A 20,568-nucleotide genomic window follows, 5' to 3' on the forward strand; every position below is an offset into this window, starting at 1 on the left:
TAGGATAATGCATCATGAAATGATGCTTGGTAGCAGCTTCTTGTGTGGAAATAAACCTTTGAATAACCTGTGGTGTTTGGCGATCAGGTGTTTCAAGAAAATAGTGATACCTTTTGATAACACTGCTGAAAATACAATATTCACTATTTGAAACAACAGCAGTAGCAAATACCAAGCTGTAATGTTACTTACAGACCTTTCAGATAAACAGAAATTCCCCATTTTATTCTAAATTCTAAATCTGTAACCTAAAATGGAAACATAGTAATACGGGCAAAAACACAATATGTCCTGGCTCTTATAATGCCGATTTTTGTTGTTGTTAGAGTCACTGAGATCTGCAGTGAGACAGCTGTAACCTGAGAGCCCATGGCATGGGCCCTAGATAGCAACTCTTGCAATGAAGTCAACACAAAATATACATTCTCCTGCTAACTATTACCATTTCTAGTACCCCCAAAACCCGATGACGGTGCTAAATATTTAGTGCACTGAACACAGAAGAATAATAAAGACACAGAATAGGACATACCATTTAAGAATTGAGTAGGTATGATAAACAGAAGTCTAAATAACAGAAATAGAAGTTCTAATCTAAAGTAATGTGCATCACTGAAGAAGGCAAAATGGCTTGATAAAAAAGATTCAGATGGCCAAGCGGGGGAGGCAGCTAATGTTTAATGGGTTGGGAGCCCAGAAATTTGAGCAGGAATTGATTATTTAGGATGCCTAAAAAAAACTTACACAAGGTTCACAAATTGATTATCCTGCCCATGTCATGCAATTCCACACACAGTATGATGAGGCCTTTATTCAAATGTGTGATAATATTGGACCCTGCCAACCAGTACTGTCATCATATCCAAAGAATGAAGAGGGATGTGTCATGGCCTGGGTCTAGGGACCCAGGGCTCAGGCATTTTCAGTGTATGTTTATGTTTTCCGTGTGTTGTATTGGTTTGCTCTCCATCTCTCCATGTGTCTCTGTGTGAGCTTCCGGAGGTGTGGGTTCGCTGAGGAGACTGCGAACCCGGAAGTGGTCTACTCGAGAGACGGCCGCACCTGCCGCTCGTCGTCCTCTGCCAGCTGCAGCAGATTACGCTCGTCTAGGAACGGCATTTAGGACTGCAGCTGAGCTGAGGCCGACGCTGGATCCTTGAGTCAGAACTCGTCAGTACTGCCGTGAGCTTTTACGTAACCTCCGCGGAAACAGATCCCCTGCTAACCCTCTGCCTTTTGTGTTACCAGGAATCGGGAGCGGAGTACGCCTCTAAAGTCACGGTGTGGGAATTGGAGTTTTTTGGAGTCGCCACCTTTCACTTCTCACGGACATCTGCACTGTGTGGGATTCAGGGAGAATCACCACGGGACCACAGTGCTGGGATTTTGTATATAGTTGTGTGTTTTTCACCTCCTGTAAATAAATCCACTGTCCTTCACTTAGAGTCTCGCGTTTGGGCCCTGCTTTCACTGTCACTCCACGGTCTGCCATCGCAGCCCGTGACAGGATGATAATTTTAAAAGAAATGGTATTAGAATAATCCATGGCTAGAGTATTCTCCAAGTGCTGATGATATGTTTTGTTTCAGCTGCCATCTTTTCTTAAATTACAAAAAGTACACAAGTCACAAAACCCGGGAAACGGGTTAAATCGGTGGAGAAGGGCTTTAGAAAAGATTAAAGAGCATAGTGCCTCAGATTCTCACATGTGTGGTATGGTAAGGTGGAACTCATTAAAAAACAACAACCTTGAAGGCAGCTTTTAAAGTAGCTGACCAAGTGTCACAAGCTGCAAAAGACAAAGAGAGAGAGAGAAACAGAGAAATGTTGTCTTGTTTCATAGCCATCACTCTCTACCTTGCAAGACAGGGTACGCCTTTCAGGGGACATGATGAGCCAAAAATCGAGTTGAATTGTTCAGTAAGTATGACAGTGTGATTAAATTTCATGCCATAAAAGAGAGACAGGGACCTGGAAAAAGACCTCTCACTCCTCTCAAACAGAAGCCAAAACAGCATAATCAAAGCTTTGGCCACATCAGTAAGATGTGGCCAAAGCCACGCATACTTATAGTTATAGAATATTCACAGCATACTTCATACCGTGTACATTATAACATACCATAATAGACCCATTTCTGTAATATACTTTCATATCTATACTATTGCTAATATATATTGTAATATATCTATATCACTAAAGCACTTCTGGATGGATGCAAACTGCATTTCGTTGCCCTGTACCTGTGCATGTGCAATGAGAATAAAGTTGAATTCTATTCTATTCTATGTGTCATCCAAGAGTGTGAAATCTTTTCTATGTTGATGGATGAAACCACAGATGTATCGCAGACCGAGCAGGTTTCCTTTGTTGTCAGACGTGCACAACATGGAAAGTAGTAACCGCTTCCTTTAGGTAATTTGGAGTCAACAACTGGAAATTGCAAGAACTGCAAACATGAGCTGGTGCTTTACTTAAGTTAAGAATACAAAAAAAAAAAAAATCCAAAGGCCTTATATGTCCACTGTCAGGCAAATTGCCTTAATCTGGTTTTGGTAGAGAGTCAAACGTGTTTTGTCAGCTTTTTCAACGTAATTGAAAAGCTTTTCACTTTTGTGGCCAACTCATCTAAACAACACTGTATTTAAAATGCAGGAGAAGTTGTACCATGAGCAGCACCCACTGGAGCTGTTAGATACTAGGTGGACTGCAGAGAAACTTTCCTCAACACAATGAGGAAGATCCTCCCAGTTGTCATGCAGTTTCTGAGGGAAATACTACAGCAAGATCCCCCCAGACTCTTCAGCAGGTGATGCAATGATCCTTCTCAAAAGCATCAATTTTGAATTCATCCTGTGTCTGGAGATCACCTGTCCCAACTTCCAAATGAATGCTACTGCATCTGATATATTGCAGAAGAAAGACATTGACCTGGCTGCAGTAAACACGATTGTTGACGGAGTTCTGAAGAGGCTGACCCACACCAAAGTTCACAGGAGTTATTGGCCAGTTATGTAAATAAACAAAGATATTTTAACTTTGAACTGGATTCTCCTGTACAGGGATTTGAGGTTTAAAATAACTACAACAGTATCTACAATCATTCCAGAGCATTATTTCTGATGGCCAGGGGTGTTGGGTTTTTCTAAGAGAGAAAACAAAATGTTGAGTCTAGTTTTTGTTCATCTATGTCTCCTGATTTATGAGTCTTTTCCTGTCCTCTATGTAGTCCATTTTGTCCTCAGCGTTTTACTTTCAGTATGCCTGTGCGTTAGTCTCTCCCCGTGTTCCATGTTCTAATTGTCAACCTGGTCTTGTCATGTCTGTATCTCTCCATGTTTCCTGTTGCCATGTTTTATTTTTTTCCCTGTGGCATTATGATCGTTTGTGGCAGCTGTGTCTCCCCAGGTGTTTCCACTTCCCTTGTTACCCTCCTGTGTATTTAAGTCCTCTGTCTCCTCTGTTCAGTGTTGGGTTGTCTGTTTGTCTTGCTTCATGTTTCTCCAGGTTTTCTGCTCCAGTCCAGATTCATGTTTCTTGTCACAGTTTTCATAGTTAACCTTAGTTTATCCCAGGATAGGTTTTAGTTTAAATTTTCCCTCGTTTTCTGTTCATGGTATTCAGCCAAAATAAAGGCTCGCTTTTTGTTATAGTGTGTTTTCTTCCATGTCTGCACTTTTGGTCCGCTTTTTAAACACACGACAATCCCTGCTGTCACAATCTGTATCAGAATACACAATTCAAGTCATTTATTATTCAGGAATTAATTTCTACAAAATAACCTAACAGATCTTTTGTCTCTGAAGGGACGGAAAAAAATGAAACCAAACAAATACACTGGATTTCTGCATACCCTAAGGCTACATTCAAACGTACACGGGTATTTCTGAAAACTGAGATTTTTGGTTTTTTGTTAAAAAAAAAAAAAAAAATCCCATCCACACGAGCAGTTTAAAAAAAATAAAATAAAAACTGTCCACATGAAATTGAAGTCAAACGCTGTCAAAAACATGCTAACTGTGTAGATATGTCACAAATCACAAGTCTAGAAGAGTAGGAGGGAAAGAGTAAACAAGGTTTTGTTTTTGTGTCACACAAAACCTAAAGTACTTCTGAAAAGTTTGTGTTTTTCTGCAAAGGCAGGTAATTTTGTGTTACTTTTCAAGTGCCTTTTTTTTTTCAAGTAAAGAGGGGGGTGCTTTACGGACCTTCAGGTCCTGGAAGGGTAACACAGTTAGAAGATGGAGGACAGCGGTGGCGCTTCTGCGGCGCAGGTAAGCTTTAATTTATGGTTTACTGGAACGACATAGGTCGTGTCCAAATTCATGAGCTGCATCCTCCTGAGGACCCGGCCTTCGCGGTCTACGTGGGCCGGGTCCTCAGAAGATCGGGTAGGCCGGAAGTAAACGGCCGTGAAATTGGACGGTCTAGCCTTCTGATTAGCGTCACCGCTGTCTCGGTGGAGTTTAATAAACTCAGCCGTCTGCTCCTTGCTGTCTAAAATATAACAGGACACTGGAGTAAACTCTCGGCCATCTCACACTTCTGTTTAATCAGTTTTCTGTTTGACGTTTAGTCAGCTGTGTAAAAACCAAGGAGGAACCCACCCGGGGGATTAATAAAGTTTTATTTTATCTAATCTAATAACTTTAATCTCAGCCAAACCGATTTACTCACGAACAAACAAAACACTGAAAAAAGCCCAACAATAACATTTTTAGGTTGTCTAAGTGACTTATATATTACGTTTGTCACGGCTGGGCGGGTTACACACAGTAATTCGGCGTGCCCGTGTGGCGTGCTGGCTAGACCCAAGCGCGGCGAAGGCTAGCGGTGGGTTTGGAGCAGGCACGCAGTTATTCTAGTAACGATCAGTGCACGAAGCGTGGCTTCGGAATGGTCGTTACCGACAGAGAGCGAGCGGAGCCGGGAAGAGAAAAAGGATTGAAGGGATAATCACTCACGGTTGCTGAATCAGGCGGAGACTGACGTCGGCAGAGTTTCGGAACTCCTGACACGAAGAGAATGATGTCTGAGCGGCGAACAGGTGGGTGGCGTCTCTCTTTTAACCCCGGCCCCGTGATCAGCTGATCACCGGCTGACAACGTTTAACCCGAGCAGCGAAAGTCCGCGGTGATCTGAAAATGATGTGCCGGGAGTTGTGCCGTTCTCGGCCGCATCAGTAACCCTCGAGCTCCCGGCTAGCTATCAAGCTGGTGGGTAGCAGACGTCTCCGAAAACGTCGAAGCACTTTAGCAAAGATGCGATATCTTGATAAACCGAGCAGATATTTGATGTTTACACAGCTACTTTCTCGCCTGAAAATATGTTAAAAGTTTATTTTGTGACCCAGAAAGATTAATAAGAGTAATTTTAAAACTTAGTAGCGGCCGCCATTAGCCGGAAACTGGAGCTTGGCTGGGCCGCGCTATGAATTCTGGGATATGGTGGGCCACGAAGGACACACCCGACCCATCCTTCAAATTCGGAAAAAGGAGCACGCATTTGTCGGCTGCATTCGGAGGGGTCTACGAATTTGGACAGCCTTCGGCGCGTCGCTGTGACGTAATCGGTCTACAAATGCGGCCTCAGGAGAATGCAGCCCATGAATTTGGACACAATATATTTTTGAATATCATGTTCGGTTACTAGACTGTAACTTTTTCACGGTGCCAAAAGCTAGCTTAAAAAGGGCTCTCAACATTAGCCCTAGTGTTGCATGTGTTCAAATAGATGAGATGGCGTTTTGGTAATAATTGTGTAGATGCCTAAATAGGCATTTATGGAGCTCATCTTCAGCTGCATCAAAGGAGCCGGGGGATGCAAAAGATCCTCTGCTTTGGAAAAAAGCTCTTCGGACACACACTGGGCAGAGGACTTGAAAAATTGTGTGGAGGCACTAATATAAATGCTATAGGGGGGAGCTGTCCCTCTTAGCTCGTGCCCTTTTATTATATAGGAAAAGCCTTACTGCACTTTTGATACAAAAGCCTCATACAACCTCACCTTAACAACAATCTTCCCATCAGAGAGGGCTGCCACCTTGTTACGCTTTGTAGTGACAGCTTTTGCCACTCCCTCATTTATGTCCCATTTAGTCACCCTTGCCTGTTCACTAACTTTAAGCACACAGACATGTAACGCTGGTGGCCGGAAATAAGGGGTCTCCGGACGAGTATTGATGAGTTGCATCAAGGCCATTCTGAAAGAAAAAAACAATATATTTACACACAAATTTATACATATCTGCTAGATACACTTCTGATATTACAATAAAACATTTTGCATTCATGCAGTCTCTGTATTTTCCCCAGACAAACCTCTTCACCTCTTACACCAGGTGTGGGCTACTGCAGGCCTCTAAGGCCAGTGTCCTGCAGCTTTCAGATATGACCCTGGGCCAACACACCTGAATCAAATGATTAGTTTATTACCAGGCGTCTGGAGAACTTCATGACATGTTGATAATGCAATTGTACTCAGCTGTGATGGATGAAGGACGCATCTAAAACACCAGCCCATAAGGCCTGGAATGCCCATCCCTGCCTTACACCCCAAATGTGTTTCTGAAGTTCCTGAAGTTCAAAAACTACAGCCCACAAATCATTACAGTACTTCTGTCAAATTACCATCATCATAAAATATTCTCAAAATAAACTTCACACTTATCACCGTTCTTTAAATACATACAAATAGTAAGTGAAAATACTGGAAAAGTAAAATCACAAGCTGAAAAAATGCTGAACATGCTGAGGGTCCCTCAAATATACTTGTTAAATAAAAAAAATCGGCAAAAAAATATAAGCCACACAATCACAAATATGGACACATAAGGAAACACACACACACACACACACACACACACACACACACACACACACACACACACACACACACACACACACGATCCAATTCAGTCAACCAGTCTAAATATATTGAATTTAAATCTTACAATAAGATCATCCCATAAAAAGGCTCTCTCTCTCTCTGTCACACACACACAGACACACACACACACACGAACACAAGATCCAATTCAGTCAACCAGTCTAAATACAGTGGGGCAAAAAAGTATTTAGTCAGCCACCGATTGTGCAAGTTCCCCCACTTAAAATGATGACAGAGGTCAGTAATTTGCACCAGAGGTACACTTCAACTGTGAGAGACAGAATGTGAAAAAAGAATCCATGAATTCACATGGTAGGATTTGTAAAGAATTTATTCCTAAATCAGGGTGGAAAATAAGTATTTGGTCACCTCAAACAAGGAAAATCTCTGGCTCTCACAGACCTGTAACGTCTTCTGTAAGAAGCTTTTCTGTCCCCCACTCGTTACCTGTATGAATGGCACCTGTTTGAACTCATCATCTGTATAAAAGACACCTGTCCACAGCCTCAAACAGTCAGACTCCAAACTCCGCCATGGCCAAGACCAAAGAGCTTTTGAAGGACACCAGGAAAAGTATTGTAGACCTGCACCAGACTGGGAAGAGTGAATCTACAATAGGCAAGCAGCTTGGTGTGAAAAAACCAACTGTGGGAGCAATCATCAGAAAATGGAAGACATACAAGACCACTGATAATCTCCCACGATCTGGGGCTCCACGCAAGATCTCATCCCGTGGGGTCAAAATGATCATGAGAACGGTGAGCAAAGATCCCAGAACCACACGGGGGGACCTGGTGAATGACCTGCAGAGAGCTGGGACCAAAGTAACAAAGGTCACCATCAGTAACACACTACAACGGCAGGGAATCAAATCCCGCAGTGCCAGACGTGTTCCGCTGCTGAAGCCAGTGCATGTCCAGGCCCGTCTGAAGTTTGCCAGAGAGCACATGGATGATACAGCAGAGGATTGGGAGAATGTCATGTGGTCAGATGAAACCAAAGTAGAACTTTTTGGTATAAACTCAACTCGTCGTGTTTGGAGGACGAAGAATACTGAGTTGCATCCCAAGAACACCATACCTACTGTGAAGCATGGGGGTGGAAACATCATGCTATGGGGCTGTTTTTCTGCCAAGGGGACAGGACGACTGATCCGTGTTAAGGACAGAATGCATGGGGCCATGTATCGTGAGATTTTGAGCCAAAACCTCCTTCCATCAGTGAGAACTTTGAAGATGAAACGAGGCTGGGTCTTCCAACATGACAATGATCCAAAACACACCGCCCGGGCAACAAAGGAGTGGCTCCGTAAGAAGCATTTGAAAGTCCTGGAGTGGCCTAGCCAGTCTCCAGACCTCAACCCCATAGAAAATCTGTGGCGGGAGTTGAAAGTCCGTGTTGCTCGGCGACAGCCCCAAAACATCACTGCTCTCGAGAAGATCTGCATGGAGGAATGGGCCAAAGTACCAGCTACTGTGTGTGCAAACCTGGTAAAGACCTATAGTAAACGTTTGACCTCTGTTATTGCCAACAAAGGTTATGTTACAAAGTATTGAGTTGTATTTTTGTTATTGACCAAATACTTATTTTCCACCCTGATTTACGAATAAATTCTTTACAAATCCTACCATGTGGATTCATGGATTTTTTTTTTTTCCACATTCTGTCTCTCACAGTTGAAGTGTACCTCTGGTGCAAATTACTGACCTCTGTCATCATTTTAGGTGGGGGAACTTGCACAATCGGTGGCTGACTAAATACTTTTTTGCCCCACTGTATATTGAATTTAAATCTTACAATAAGATCATCCCATAAAAAGGCTCGCTCTCTCTCTCTGTCTCACACACACACACACACACACACACACACACACACACACACACACACAGGAAGAGAAAAGCAACTTTAGTTCAGTCAAGCAGCCTGAGAGCTGCTGAATTTGAATCCACCAATCAGAGAGGCTGTGTACTTTTTCCCGCCAAAACAGGTGCATGCAGCACAGAGACAGAGAGACACAGGATTTTTGCAGTCTATTTCTCATAGTGAGGACTCCCCTCAAACAAATGACTATAATTTCCTAACCGTAGGGGCTAGAGCGGTCATTCTTACACCGTTTTGTTCAGAAGAGATGGGGGAATCTTCCAGTGTTGAAAATTTATCATTAAAATATGAATTATTAAAGATATTTGACTTCTAATGCACCATAACTGAGTAGAGCGAAGCAAAAACTGCCTTGACTTGCCCCCAAACAACGCTTTTTAACTCTAAATCTGTTTGGAGTATTGATATCATTCTTTCACCGTAAGAGACAGCAGGCTTTGGTGAACAGTCATGAAAATTTTCAGGTCTCTGTGGAAATCCAACAAAAAGTTATGACGAGAGAAAAAAGTGGTTCATTTCCAGAGTTTGAAATCTTAGCAAAGGATGAATTTCCTACCCTCAAAAAAGTAACTCATTTCAGAACAGTAATAGGTGAGAAAGAAATTCTTGAATTGTGAGCATCACGAGTGTCTGAAGATATACCGGGACAAGCCTCATGTCTTAACTTTGCTTCGTTAAGGAGATATGACGATTCGAATATGCCTCTCATTACAGAAATTCAGCGATGATTTTGAACAAGCTCTCCATTGACTTTCTATGCAGAGTTTTGAGACCTTGTGTTGGTCTGAGGAGATTTGCCAAAGTTCTATAAATCCCACAACAATGATAGTGACATTTTCTGAAAGCCAGCAAAAATACCTACGTTTTGATGTATAATTTGTGGAAGTTGAGTGGAAATTGAGCAAGTAGCAAACAGTTGTTCGGACATGAAGAGAAGACTGCAAAAGCTTCAGTGGCACACTGGTTGCCAAGAGCATAGCAACCCTAACAACGCATGTATTTTGTGAAAAATCACAATTTTGCAACTCAAAACTTTAAGAGGCATAAAAGTAAAACGGTAAAAGATTTGAAAAAGCTGATTTATACCTGAATAGCCCAATAATTTGAGAAGATTTTAAAGTTTGAATGGTTGTTCTAGGTGAAAATATGAGGAAGAAGTTAAGTTTCAAATACAAGAAAATTTTAGCAGAATTGCAGAAGTTTCCCATTCATTTCAATGAGACAAATTAAGCTTAATATTTTAAAAAGTATAATAGTGAAAAATACCAAAAGACATAGCACACATTAGCAGAAAATCGGCTGAAAATTGTGGAAGTAGTTAAGTGCCAAAAAGTGTACGGAAGAACCAAATCAAACTCACCTCAACTGCAATGGGACTGAGATGAAGGAGCTGGAGGTGAGTGCAGTTCATATATAATGTGTGCCAGGTGTGTTCAATGAAAGCACAGACTGCAGAGGCAATCAGTGGTGAGAAAATAAATGAGGAAACAAGGTCAGTCTGGTGAGGTGAGGGAGAGTGAGGAAAAGGGTGAATACAACTACGAGTAAACATTTCACTACACATTTTAAGGGTGCCAGTTAAACACATCCTTATGAAGCAGACAGAAGCAGTACCTCTAATTGGTGAAATTGAGCAAAACCAGGTTGTTCTGCCTCTTTTCAGCTGAAAGTTCAGTGTTTTTACCACTTATCAGCACTATTTCTAGCATACAGTTCTGCTTCTTCACCTCTTTTCACAACAATTCAGCTTCTTCGCCCCCCCCCCCCCTGCATATTTTTTCTCTCATCATATCTCTTGTTGGGACAAAAACTGCTTTGGCTCAGTGAGATTAGCAGCTGCTGTGATTGCTGTGATATCTGTTGGTGCAGGTTTGAATACTACTACTGATTTTCCTTGCTGGGTTGAGGTGTGTTTTAGCTCAGTGAGATGAGATCCGTTCTCAGACTGGGAGGCCCGGGTTAAAATCCCGCTCATGGCAACATTTCTTTCAGTTAACAGTTAAACTTTTTTAACTCTTTTCAGCGCAATGTTCTGCTTCTTTCCATCTTTTCTGCAGACATTCTGCTCATTCAACCCTTTTCACCTCTTATCAGCACAAATCTCAGCTGTTTTCGGGAAAAACTTTTTGGAGCAGAAATTCTGCTCATTCACCTCTTTTCTGCCAAATCTTCAAACATTTCACCTCTTATCAGCATAATTCTCAGCAGCTTCTGCTCTTTTCAGCAGAATTCTGCTCATTCACCTTTTTTCAGCAAAATTTTCAGTTTTTTTCTGCTGTTTTCAGGAAAAAAAACTTTTCAGCAGAAATTCTGCGCATTGAACTCTCTTCAGCAGAATTTTCACCTCTTTTCTGCCCAAAATCTGCTTTTTCACCTCTTCTGAAACATTTTCAGCCTTTTCACCTCTTATCAGCACAATTCTCAGCAGCTTCTGCTTATTTCAGCAGAATTCTCAGTCTCTCCACCTCTTCTTTGTGAGAATGAGTTTGGCTCAGTGAGATGAGTAGCTGCCTTGAGACCAGAAGGGCCAGGTTCGAATCTTGCTCACCGCAATGTTTTTGTTTTTTTTTTACACTTTTTCAGCAGACATCTTCAGCATTAAGGCATCCACACAGCATTTTCGCAGGAAATGCAATTTTTTCTAGTTCTTTATCTTTTCTTCATCTTCAAGTTGCTTCCTACGTTTTTCGGCGCTTAACTACTCCCTCAATTTTCAGCCGATTTTCTCAGTTCAAATCTTAAATTCTGCTCTTTCTGCTAATTCCATCTATGACTTTTGGTGCTCATAACTTATATACTTTTTGAGATATTGATTTTTCTTTTCAATATTTTTTGCCCTTTTTTGCATATTATCAGTGGCCTCACTGATTTTCCTTGCTGGGTTGAGCTGTGTTTTAGCTCAGTGAGATGAGCATCCGTTCTCGGACTGAGAGGCCCGGGTTCAAATCCCACTCATGGCAACATTTCTTTCAGTTAACACTTAAACTTTTTTAACTCTTTTCGACACAAATTTAAGCTTTTTCACCCCCTTTCAGAACATTTTTCAGTTTTTTCACCACTTTTCAGCACAAATACCAGCTTTTTCAGCAAAAACCTTTTCAGCAGAATTCTGCTCATTCAACTCTTTTCAGCAGAATTTTCACCTCGTTTCTACAAAATTTGCACCTCTTATCAGCACAATTCTCAGCCTCTTCTGCTCATTTCAGCACAATTGTCAGTCTCTCCACCTCTTCTTTGTGAGAAAGAGTTTGGCGCAGTGAGATGAGTACCTGCCTTGAGTACCAGAAGGGCCAGGTTCGAATCCTCCTCAGGGCAACATTTTTTTTGTTTGTTTTTTTTCAACTTTTTTCAGCGTTAAGGCATCCACACAGCATTTTCGCAGGAAATGCAAATTTTTCTAGTTGGAACTGAAATGCTCTGACTTGACCTTAGCACTGGTCCCTGGTCACCCCTGAGTTTGTGTTACAGTAATACTACAGTAATTATAGTATACAACAACTTTCAGCAGCTACTGAAAGTTAGGTGACCTAGCTTAACTTTCAGTAGCTGCTAACGCATTAAGGAGCAAACCGCGCTAATGTGTTACCCTGCGCTAACTTGCTAACGGAAAATCGGTTAACGTCATTTTAAGGAGATTACCACTGACAGCACAAATATGTGCGTGTATAAAGTATTTGATTTAAATTTTCTTCTACCTCTGTAACTATGGCCTAACGAGCTTCCTTAGTGTTCTTTTAAACTCTCACTTCTGACTATTAGTTATACTGTTAACTATTTTAATATTAGGTTAGTAAGGGAATAGGGATATATCCGGAAACCATATGGTATTGTTTAAATGAAGATGCAGATGTTCAATAACATATAAATATATTTTCAACAGGAGCAGTCTTTGGCTCCTGCAGTCTTTAAGTTGTATTCTTTTTACTACTTTCAAAATGCAAGGACAGAATATTATGCTTTACCCAAGACCACTTTGGGTGAATTTCCATACATGCGTCAATGTATGTGCTGAAATCAGTCGTAATTTTTGCTCTAAATGTCTGTGAAGTTTCTCAATCATCCCAGTCATTGTAGTCTAAAGAGTTTTCAAAGAAAACATCTGGACTTCTATAAGTTTCTTTGAAAATATGCCACCTCTCATCTGAGAAGCTTCTTCGTTTCTTTAGAGCAATTGGTGGAGAGTCCAAAACTTTATGCCCTATTGGAGTGTCCCCATGAGGGACGTTGATCCCCTAGTTTGCTCTAAATGACAAATCGTGAGCAGCATGTACCTACCATAAATGTGTAATGTAACATTATATTCCTTTACCAGGAAGCTGCGTGTGAAAGCATGACTGACCAGGCACATCAGAATGAAGTCCAATTGGAGGTGAGTTCCCAGATATATTTAACATTGTAATATGGACAATACAAAATTCCAAGCGGATCTTTGTTCAACTGTTTCATTATTTCCTAATTACCTGTGGCATTCTGTGCTAGATTTGGACTGTTCATCTTTGCTAGGACTAAAATTAATACACTTTTTAATTGCAATATCCTCTTCAGCCTTCTTGTCCTGTTTGTAGTGATGTGCGATACCACTGATTTCCTTTCCGATCCGATACCAAGTAATATTCAGGGTGGTATCGACGATACTGATCCGATACCGATACTTTATACAAAAAAACGTATTTTATTTATTGCATCTCAAATTATAGCGTCATAATGATTACAGGACATCAGATTACTTGTTCTTATCACTTAATAATGCAGAGTTCATCATATAGAAATAAAAAAAAAAAAAACCTGAAGTTGTGTGCTATTTGAACACGTTGCCTGCCTGCAGCATTAAAGGACTCCATGAGAGACGTCTGTCTCGCCCTAGCAGCACCTGTCCCTCTCCTCCTCTTCAGTTCCTCTCAACAGACACGCCTCATATTCTGTGATATGATTTACTCTGAGGTGTTTGACAAGGTTAGTGATGTTGCCACAACCATACATGCCAACCCTCCCGATTTTTCCGGGAGAATCCCGGAGCCACCATTCTCCCGAATTTCCACCTGGACAACAAAATTGAAAAACCATATTGCAGAATTCATAGAGCGGCCGAGCCAATTCCAGTTTCCAACAATGGCGGCAGCTACTTAGTTTTAATATTACTCTTATTTCTCTTTCTGGGTCGCAAAAAAACCCCCAACTTTTAACATGTTTTCAGGTGAGAATGTAGCTGTGTAAATTTCAAATATCTGAGCCGATCGACACATCGTTTTCAAACCCCTGCGGCCTTTCGCTACTCGGAGTTAAACATGATATATAAGTCACTTTGATAACTTAAAAATGTTATTGTTTGGCTTTTTCAGTGTTTTATTTGTTCGTGAGTAAATCGGTTTGGCTGAGATTAAAGTTATTAGATTAGATTAAATTAAACTTTATTAATCCCTCGGGTGGGTTCCTCTGGGGTTTTCACACAGCTGAATAAACATCAAACAGAAAACTAATTAAAGAAAGTGTGAGATGGTCGAGAGTTTACGCCAGCGCCAGGTTATATTTTAGATAGCAAGGAGCAGACGGCTGAGTTTCACTCCACCGAGGGAACTCATGCCGTACTACACGGCTTTCTTTAGACCCCGAAGGGCGGGTCCTCAGGTGGAAGCAGCCTCTGAATTTGGACACCCCCGCTGTTTCCGGACCAGCTAATAATAACGGTGACATTTAACGTATTTTATCCGATAAATAAACACTGTAAAATGTATTTATCACCCCCCCAACAGCCCTTTTGAATGTCTCCCTAATTCTGAGGTCTCAAGGTTGGGAAAGTATAGCCACAACACCTCACTCTTGGAGCACTTTTTTGCCACATGTATCGCAAACCATGTCTCAGCTGTTTGTGGAGGTAAAATACGTCTGCACAATTACGCTCAGCTATTGTTGTGAGTGCGCGTGCCAAGGGGCTGCGAGACATTTATACAGCCGTATTTCGCACATGACTATGAAAGGCGGAAGAGGAAGTAGTTCCTTTGAATGTAGACAATCCGAATGTTATATTTTCTTTCCACTGTGTTGCTGTTAATCATAAACTACAAATTAACCCTAAATTACTAAAAATATCGATATTTTAATGTGAGAATCGATTCTAGAACATAAATGACTGGTATCGGAGGAACTGATATTTCAGGATCGATCCGCACATCACTACCTGTTTGTGGAAATCGTTATCCTCCAGATGACTTGGTCTTGCATGCCAGTACATGTGGTGATTGGTAAGTTCATTTTAGTTGGACAACACTAAACAAATACTATGTGTAGCACAATTATAGATGCTCTTGCTTCTGTCTTTGCATCATGTCATAACAGGGGCTCATCCTTACCTAACCTGTTCATCTTCTATGATCATGTTGACCACATGGATGAGCTTTTATCAGTGTTCATCCTGGCATTTTGACAATATACTTTTGCTTCTTTAGAGTGCATTATTTAGGTGACCTTGTCTTTTATTGACAGTATTCCTGCATCTATCTATCTATCTATCTATCTATCTATCTATCTATCTATCTAGATAGATAGATAGATAGATAGATAGATAGATAGATCAGTGTATATATGTTTAAACACTGATCTTTTTTTTTCTTTTGCACCACTTTGGTTAAAGTGAAGTGGATGACCTTCATCACACAGCACATGAAGTCAGAGACACACTTCTCAATTTTGCTGCTGAGATGAACACTGACATCCCAGCCAACAATAAGGATGGTGAAAGGACACTGGACCACTGCTACACTACGGTCAAGGACGGCTACAAGGCACAATCCCGCCCTCCGTATGGCAAATCCGATCACGCCGCCATCTTCCTCATGCCAAAATACAAACAAAGGCTAAAACAGGAAGTTCCGGTTCAGAGGAAGATCGCGCGCTGGACTGATCAATCGGTGGCCGCGTTAAAGGACGCACTCGATGACGCAGACTGGGGCATGTTCAGAAACAGCTCCGATGATGATGTCAACGTGTTTACGGAAGCGGTTGTGGGATTCATCGGGAAACTAGCGGATGATACCGTGGAGACAAAGACTATCACAACGTTTCCCAACCAGAAGCCGTGGGTGGATAAAACCATCCGCGACGCTCTGAGATCCCGCACCGCTGCCTACAACACGGGACTCATGACGGGGGACATGGACCCATACAAAGCCGCGTCATATAACGTGCGGAGGGCGGTGAAAGAGGCGAAGCAGCGCTACGGGAGGAAACTAGAGTCACAACTCCAACAGAGTGACTCTAGGAGCCTATGGCGGGGACTAAGGACAATAACGGACTATAAAGCACCAACGACCGGTATGACGAACGCGGCCGTGACTCTGGCAGACGAGCTGAACACTTTCTATGCTCACTTCGAAGCTGCAGCTAAGGACTCCAACAATGCTAGTGCTAGCGGCGCTAACGGCTGCAGACAGGAAGATACTGCCAGCACCGGAAACGTGCTCGTCATCTCCGAGCATGAAGTTAGGAGAGCCTTCAAGAGAGTGAACACCAGGAAAACAGCAGGACCAGACGGCATCCCAGGTCGTATCCTAAGAGACTGCGCATACCAGCTAGCTCCTGTGTTCACTGAGATATTTAACATCTCTTTATCTCAGTCGGTGATCCCCACATGCTTCAAAGAGTCCATCATTGTTCCTGTCCCGAAGAAACCCCACCCTGCTTCTCTCAATGACTATCGCCCTGTAGCCCTCACCTCAGTAGTGATGAAGTGCTTTGAACGCCTGGTCAGAGACTTCATCATTTCTTCACTACCAGACACACTGGACCCACTACAGTTTGCTTACCGTCCAAATCTTTCCACAGACGATGCCATCTCTCATCTCCTCCACACATCACTCACTCACTTGGACACTAGAAGGGGGAATTATGTTAAAATGCTCTTCATAGACTACAGCTCTGCATTTAATACCATAATTCCCTCCAAACTCACCACCAAGCTGGAGCATCTGGGACTCAGCTCATCTATGTGTCAGTGGATCTCCAACTTCCTAACTGGCAGACCACAGGCAGTAAGAATGGGCGGACATGTCTCAGCCTCCACCACTCTCAGCACTGGAGCCCCCCAGGGATGTGTTCTGAGCCCCCTGCTGTACTCTCTGTACACATGACTGCGTGGCCACTACCAGCTCCACCACCATCATCAAGTTTGCTGACGACACCGTCGTGGTGGGCCTGATCTCTGATAACAACGAGACGGCCTACCTGAAGGAGATTAGGAATCTGGAGAACTGGTGCCAGAGGAACAACCTCCTTCTAAACGTCAGTAAGACAAAGGAGCTGATAGTGGACTTCAGCACTAAGCAGGAGAGGAACTACCAGACCCCCGTCATCAACGAGTGCCCAGTGGAGAGAGTGTACAGCTTCAAATACCTCGCAGTTCATGTCATGGTCCTGTCACATCAACTCCGTGGTGAAAAAGGCCCGTCAGCGTCTCTACCACCTCAGACGCTTGAGAGACTTCCAACTGCCCTCCAAGGTGCTCAGGAACTTTTACTCGTGCACCATAGAGAGCATCCTGACGGGAAACATCTTAACCTGGTTCAGGAACAGCACCAATGCAGGACAGACGAGCTCTACAGAGGGTTGTGCGGTCAGCTGAGCGCACCATCCGCTCCGAGCTCCTTGACCTGCACTCAATCTACAGCAGGCGGTGCTGGACCAAGGCCAGGAAGATCGTGAAGGACCTCAGCCATCCCAACAACGGACTGTTCTCTCTGTTGAGGTCAGGAAAGCGATTCCGCTCCCTGAAGACCAACACAGAGAGACTGAGGAGGAGCTTCTTCCCGCAGGCGATACGGTCTCTCAATCACACCACCACACAGTACTGACCCACACATATAGTTCTTACACACACACTGGACATTGTTATCACTTAAATCACTTTAAGCATATTTGCACTGCACAAGACATAATGTGGATTACACAACACTGGTCACTATATTCTTCATTTCCAGTTAATACTTATACAGCTGCTGTTATTGTGTGTGTGTGCGTGCATATATTTATTTATTCATATTTCTTCATACATTCTTATATAGTTCTATACTGTGTATTGTGTATTTTGTTGTACAGTTATTTTATTTTCAACTTTAAATTATATATTTTATCTTATTCTTTCCCAGTTAGTGTTATACAGTTATTTCATTTTTAACTTTAATTTTTCATATTTATTTCCTATCTTATTCATAGCCCCTTTTTTTTATGAATTTTATGAATTTACTTTTCATACCAAATGTCAGAGTATATTTAAAATTCCATATTGACATGCTTACCAGAAAGTGTGCTGGGTCTTAATTTTTTGGCTTACTGGGTTTACAGTACAAAATGTTATTTTTGCATACAATGTACTTTATCTTTTAGTAGAACAGTGGAAAAAGGCCAGTGATCCCCAAGATCAGTTTTGTTTAAGAGGCATCTCTTAAAGGAAAAGGAGGAGAACCCCAAAATCACAGCTATCATTGACATTTGACAAGATCAAACATCCCAGAGCCGAGAGATCACTTCTTTCTACAAAAGACCACAGATTGATTGGGCAGGACCTTTTCGTTGTTCTTTACAAGGTAATGCTTATGGTGAAGCATAGAGTCAGTTAGTTTCTTTAAAGGCGGTTTAACATTCCAACTTGGTAAATGAGAATTTTCCATTAAAGGGTGCTGTAAAGTAGTTTGTAACTTTACTTGTGTTGTTGTTGTTTTTTTTCCCTTTTCCCAATTTTAAAATAGGTGACACAGCTGTTGGCACTGGGGTCCAGAGACATTTTTTCAGCATGGCAATGCTAAAGTTGCAACATGGCTTAAACATCCATAGCGGTATGTTTCTATATCCTTTTCTTAATTAATGTGAGATGAGTTTTTAAAATAATCCCTCGAAAAATTTACTCCAGAAATAAAATAAAAGATACCATTGAAGTATTTGCATCATGTTTGACAACTACTTACGTCAATAGATAAAGCTATAGCTTTTTTATTTTGCTTGTACTGTTCTTCTCCAGGTGCAGCAAACATGACCCTTGTCTTTGAGGGACAAGAGAACCATCTAGTGCCTTCTACTTCTCAGATTTTGGCAGAGAGTAGTGATGGGATTTCCAGCTCTTTTTAGAGAACTGGCTCTTTCGTTCGGCTCACTAAAAAGAGCCGGCTCTTTCAGCTCCGAACCGGCTCTTCAGGCTGTTTTGTTGCTTTAATTAATTTATTATTAACAATAATATAAGATTATGCACAAAAGGAATTACTAATGTAAGAAAAAAAAAGTAGTTTAATTTATATATGTTTATATATAAATATGTGGTGGTCCCCAGAGACAAAACACGTACAAACTCCAAAACACATTTCTAGCATGAACTGAACTTCCAAAACAGAGCTACCTAGATCACTTAAATTACACAATTGAAAGCATATGTGTATTGTTTGTGTATTTATACACAAGCATTCATATATAGTCAAATAATTTTTTAAAAAAAGTTCATTTACCCATTATTACCACACACCAAATATGGTCGTTGGTACTGGCTGGCTTCTGTAGCCAATAGGTAACAAAAGTTCAACACTGCCCCTATCATCCTGGAGCACTTCTGTTGTCTTTTGTACGTGTTTTGCGTTTTTATGGGCTTCTGAATTTTTACGTATTTTGGAGATTGTACGTGTTATGTGTTTTGGAGTTTTTACGTGCTTCAGGGTTTGTACGTGTTTTGAAGTTTGTACGTGCTTTGTCTGTAGGGGCCACCATAAATATACTTTTATTTATTCACTCCACATAAAATGTAATAAATAAATCATATAATACAAAAATCCACAATTCACATTTCAACTTGTAACTATTTAAATTTTCAGCTTTCTCCTTTTACACAGATTTAAAGTGAAACAACACAAAACACTGCAAACCACAACACAATTAAATATAAATTATAATATGAAAACAAAAAGAACATGCATGTTCTCTGTCATATGGACCTGCATGAATAAACTTTGTGAATCCTTTATCATCTGCAACTGAAAATAGTTGTGGATGATTACTATACCTTTCTAATGTGACGTTGTTGTCCCTGGATCGCTGTCTCTCTCTCTCGCTCCTGCTCTGTTCCTGTGCTACTGAGTGTAACTACTGCCCCTCCCCCTCTGCCCAGCGCAATAGTGATGGGTCGTTCGCGAACGAAATGGTTCTTAGAGCCACTCTTTGACGTGAACGATGCGAGCCAGCTCCTTATCGCGAGCCGTCACGTGGGTTTTTTTTTTTTTTTCTTTCTCTCAGCCTCTCTCTCTCGCACTTTTTTCCACTTCACTCAGCACGCGAGCCTTGTGCTTTACGTTGGGCAGAGGGGGGGGGGGGGGGGCGGTAGTTACACTCAGTAGCACAGGAACAGAGCAGGAGCGAGAGAGAGAGAGAGAGAGACAGCGATCCAGGGACAACAACGTCACATTAGAAAGGTATAGTAATCATCCACAACTATTTTCGGTTGCAGATGATAAAGGATTCAGAAAGTTTATTCATGCAGGTCCATATGACAGAGAATGTGCATCTTCTGTTTGTTTTCATATTTTAATTTATATTTAATTGTGTTGTGGTTTGCAGTGTTTTGTGTTCTTTTCACTTTAAATTTGTAAAAGGAAAAAGCTGAAAATTTAAATAGTTAAAAGTTGAAATGTGAATAGTTGATTTTTGTATTATATGATTTATTTATTACATTTTATGTGGAGTGAATAAATAAAAGTATATTTATGGTGGCCCCAAGAGACAAAGCACATACAAACTTCAAATCACGTACGAACTCCAAAACACGTACAAACT

At 41.5% G+C, this 20,568-nt stretch overlaps 1 protein-coding gene and 1 long non-coding RNA gene across 2 annotated transcripts; both read left to right on the plus strand.

The window, feature by feature from the left end:
• The first annotated feature begins 885 nt into the window (after window positions 1-885).
• Window positions 886-1,443, plus strand: LOC309691306. Its single transcript, XR_014271947.1, has 2 exons — window positions 886-1,170; window positions 1,249-1,443. It is a non-coding gene; the product is annotated as an uncharacterized lncRNA (long non-coding RNA).
• Window positions 1,444-4,263: 2,820 nt separating this feature from the next.
• LOC309691007 (uncharacterized protein) lies at window positions 4,264-17,299 on the plus strand. Its single transcript, XM_082508533.1, has 2 exons — window positions 4,264-4,274; window positions 15,398-17,299. Exon 2 carries the CDS (start codon window positions 15,465-15,467, stop codon window positions 16,890-16,892), a length of 1,428 nt encoding a protein of 475 aa, XP_082364659.1. The 5' UTR covers window positions 4,264-4,274; window positions 15,398-15,464; the 3' UTR covers window positions 16,893-17,299.
• The last annotated feature ends 3,269 nt before the right edge of the window (window positions 17,300-20,568 follow it).

The sequence above is a fragment of the Aulonocara stuartgranti genome (assembly GCF_965226115.1).
Source record: "Aulonocara stuartgranti genome assembly, chromosome: 16".
Classification (NCBI taxonomy): domain Eukaryota; kingdom Metazoa; phylum Chordata; class Actinopteri; order Cichliformes; family Cichlidae; genus Aulonocara; species Aulonocara stuartgranti.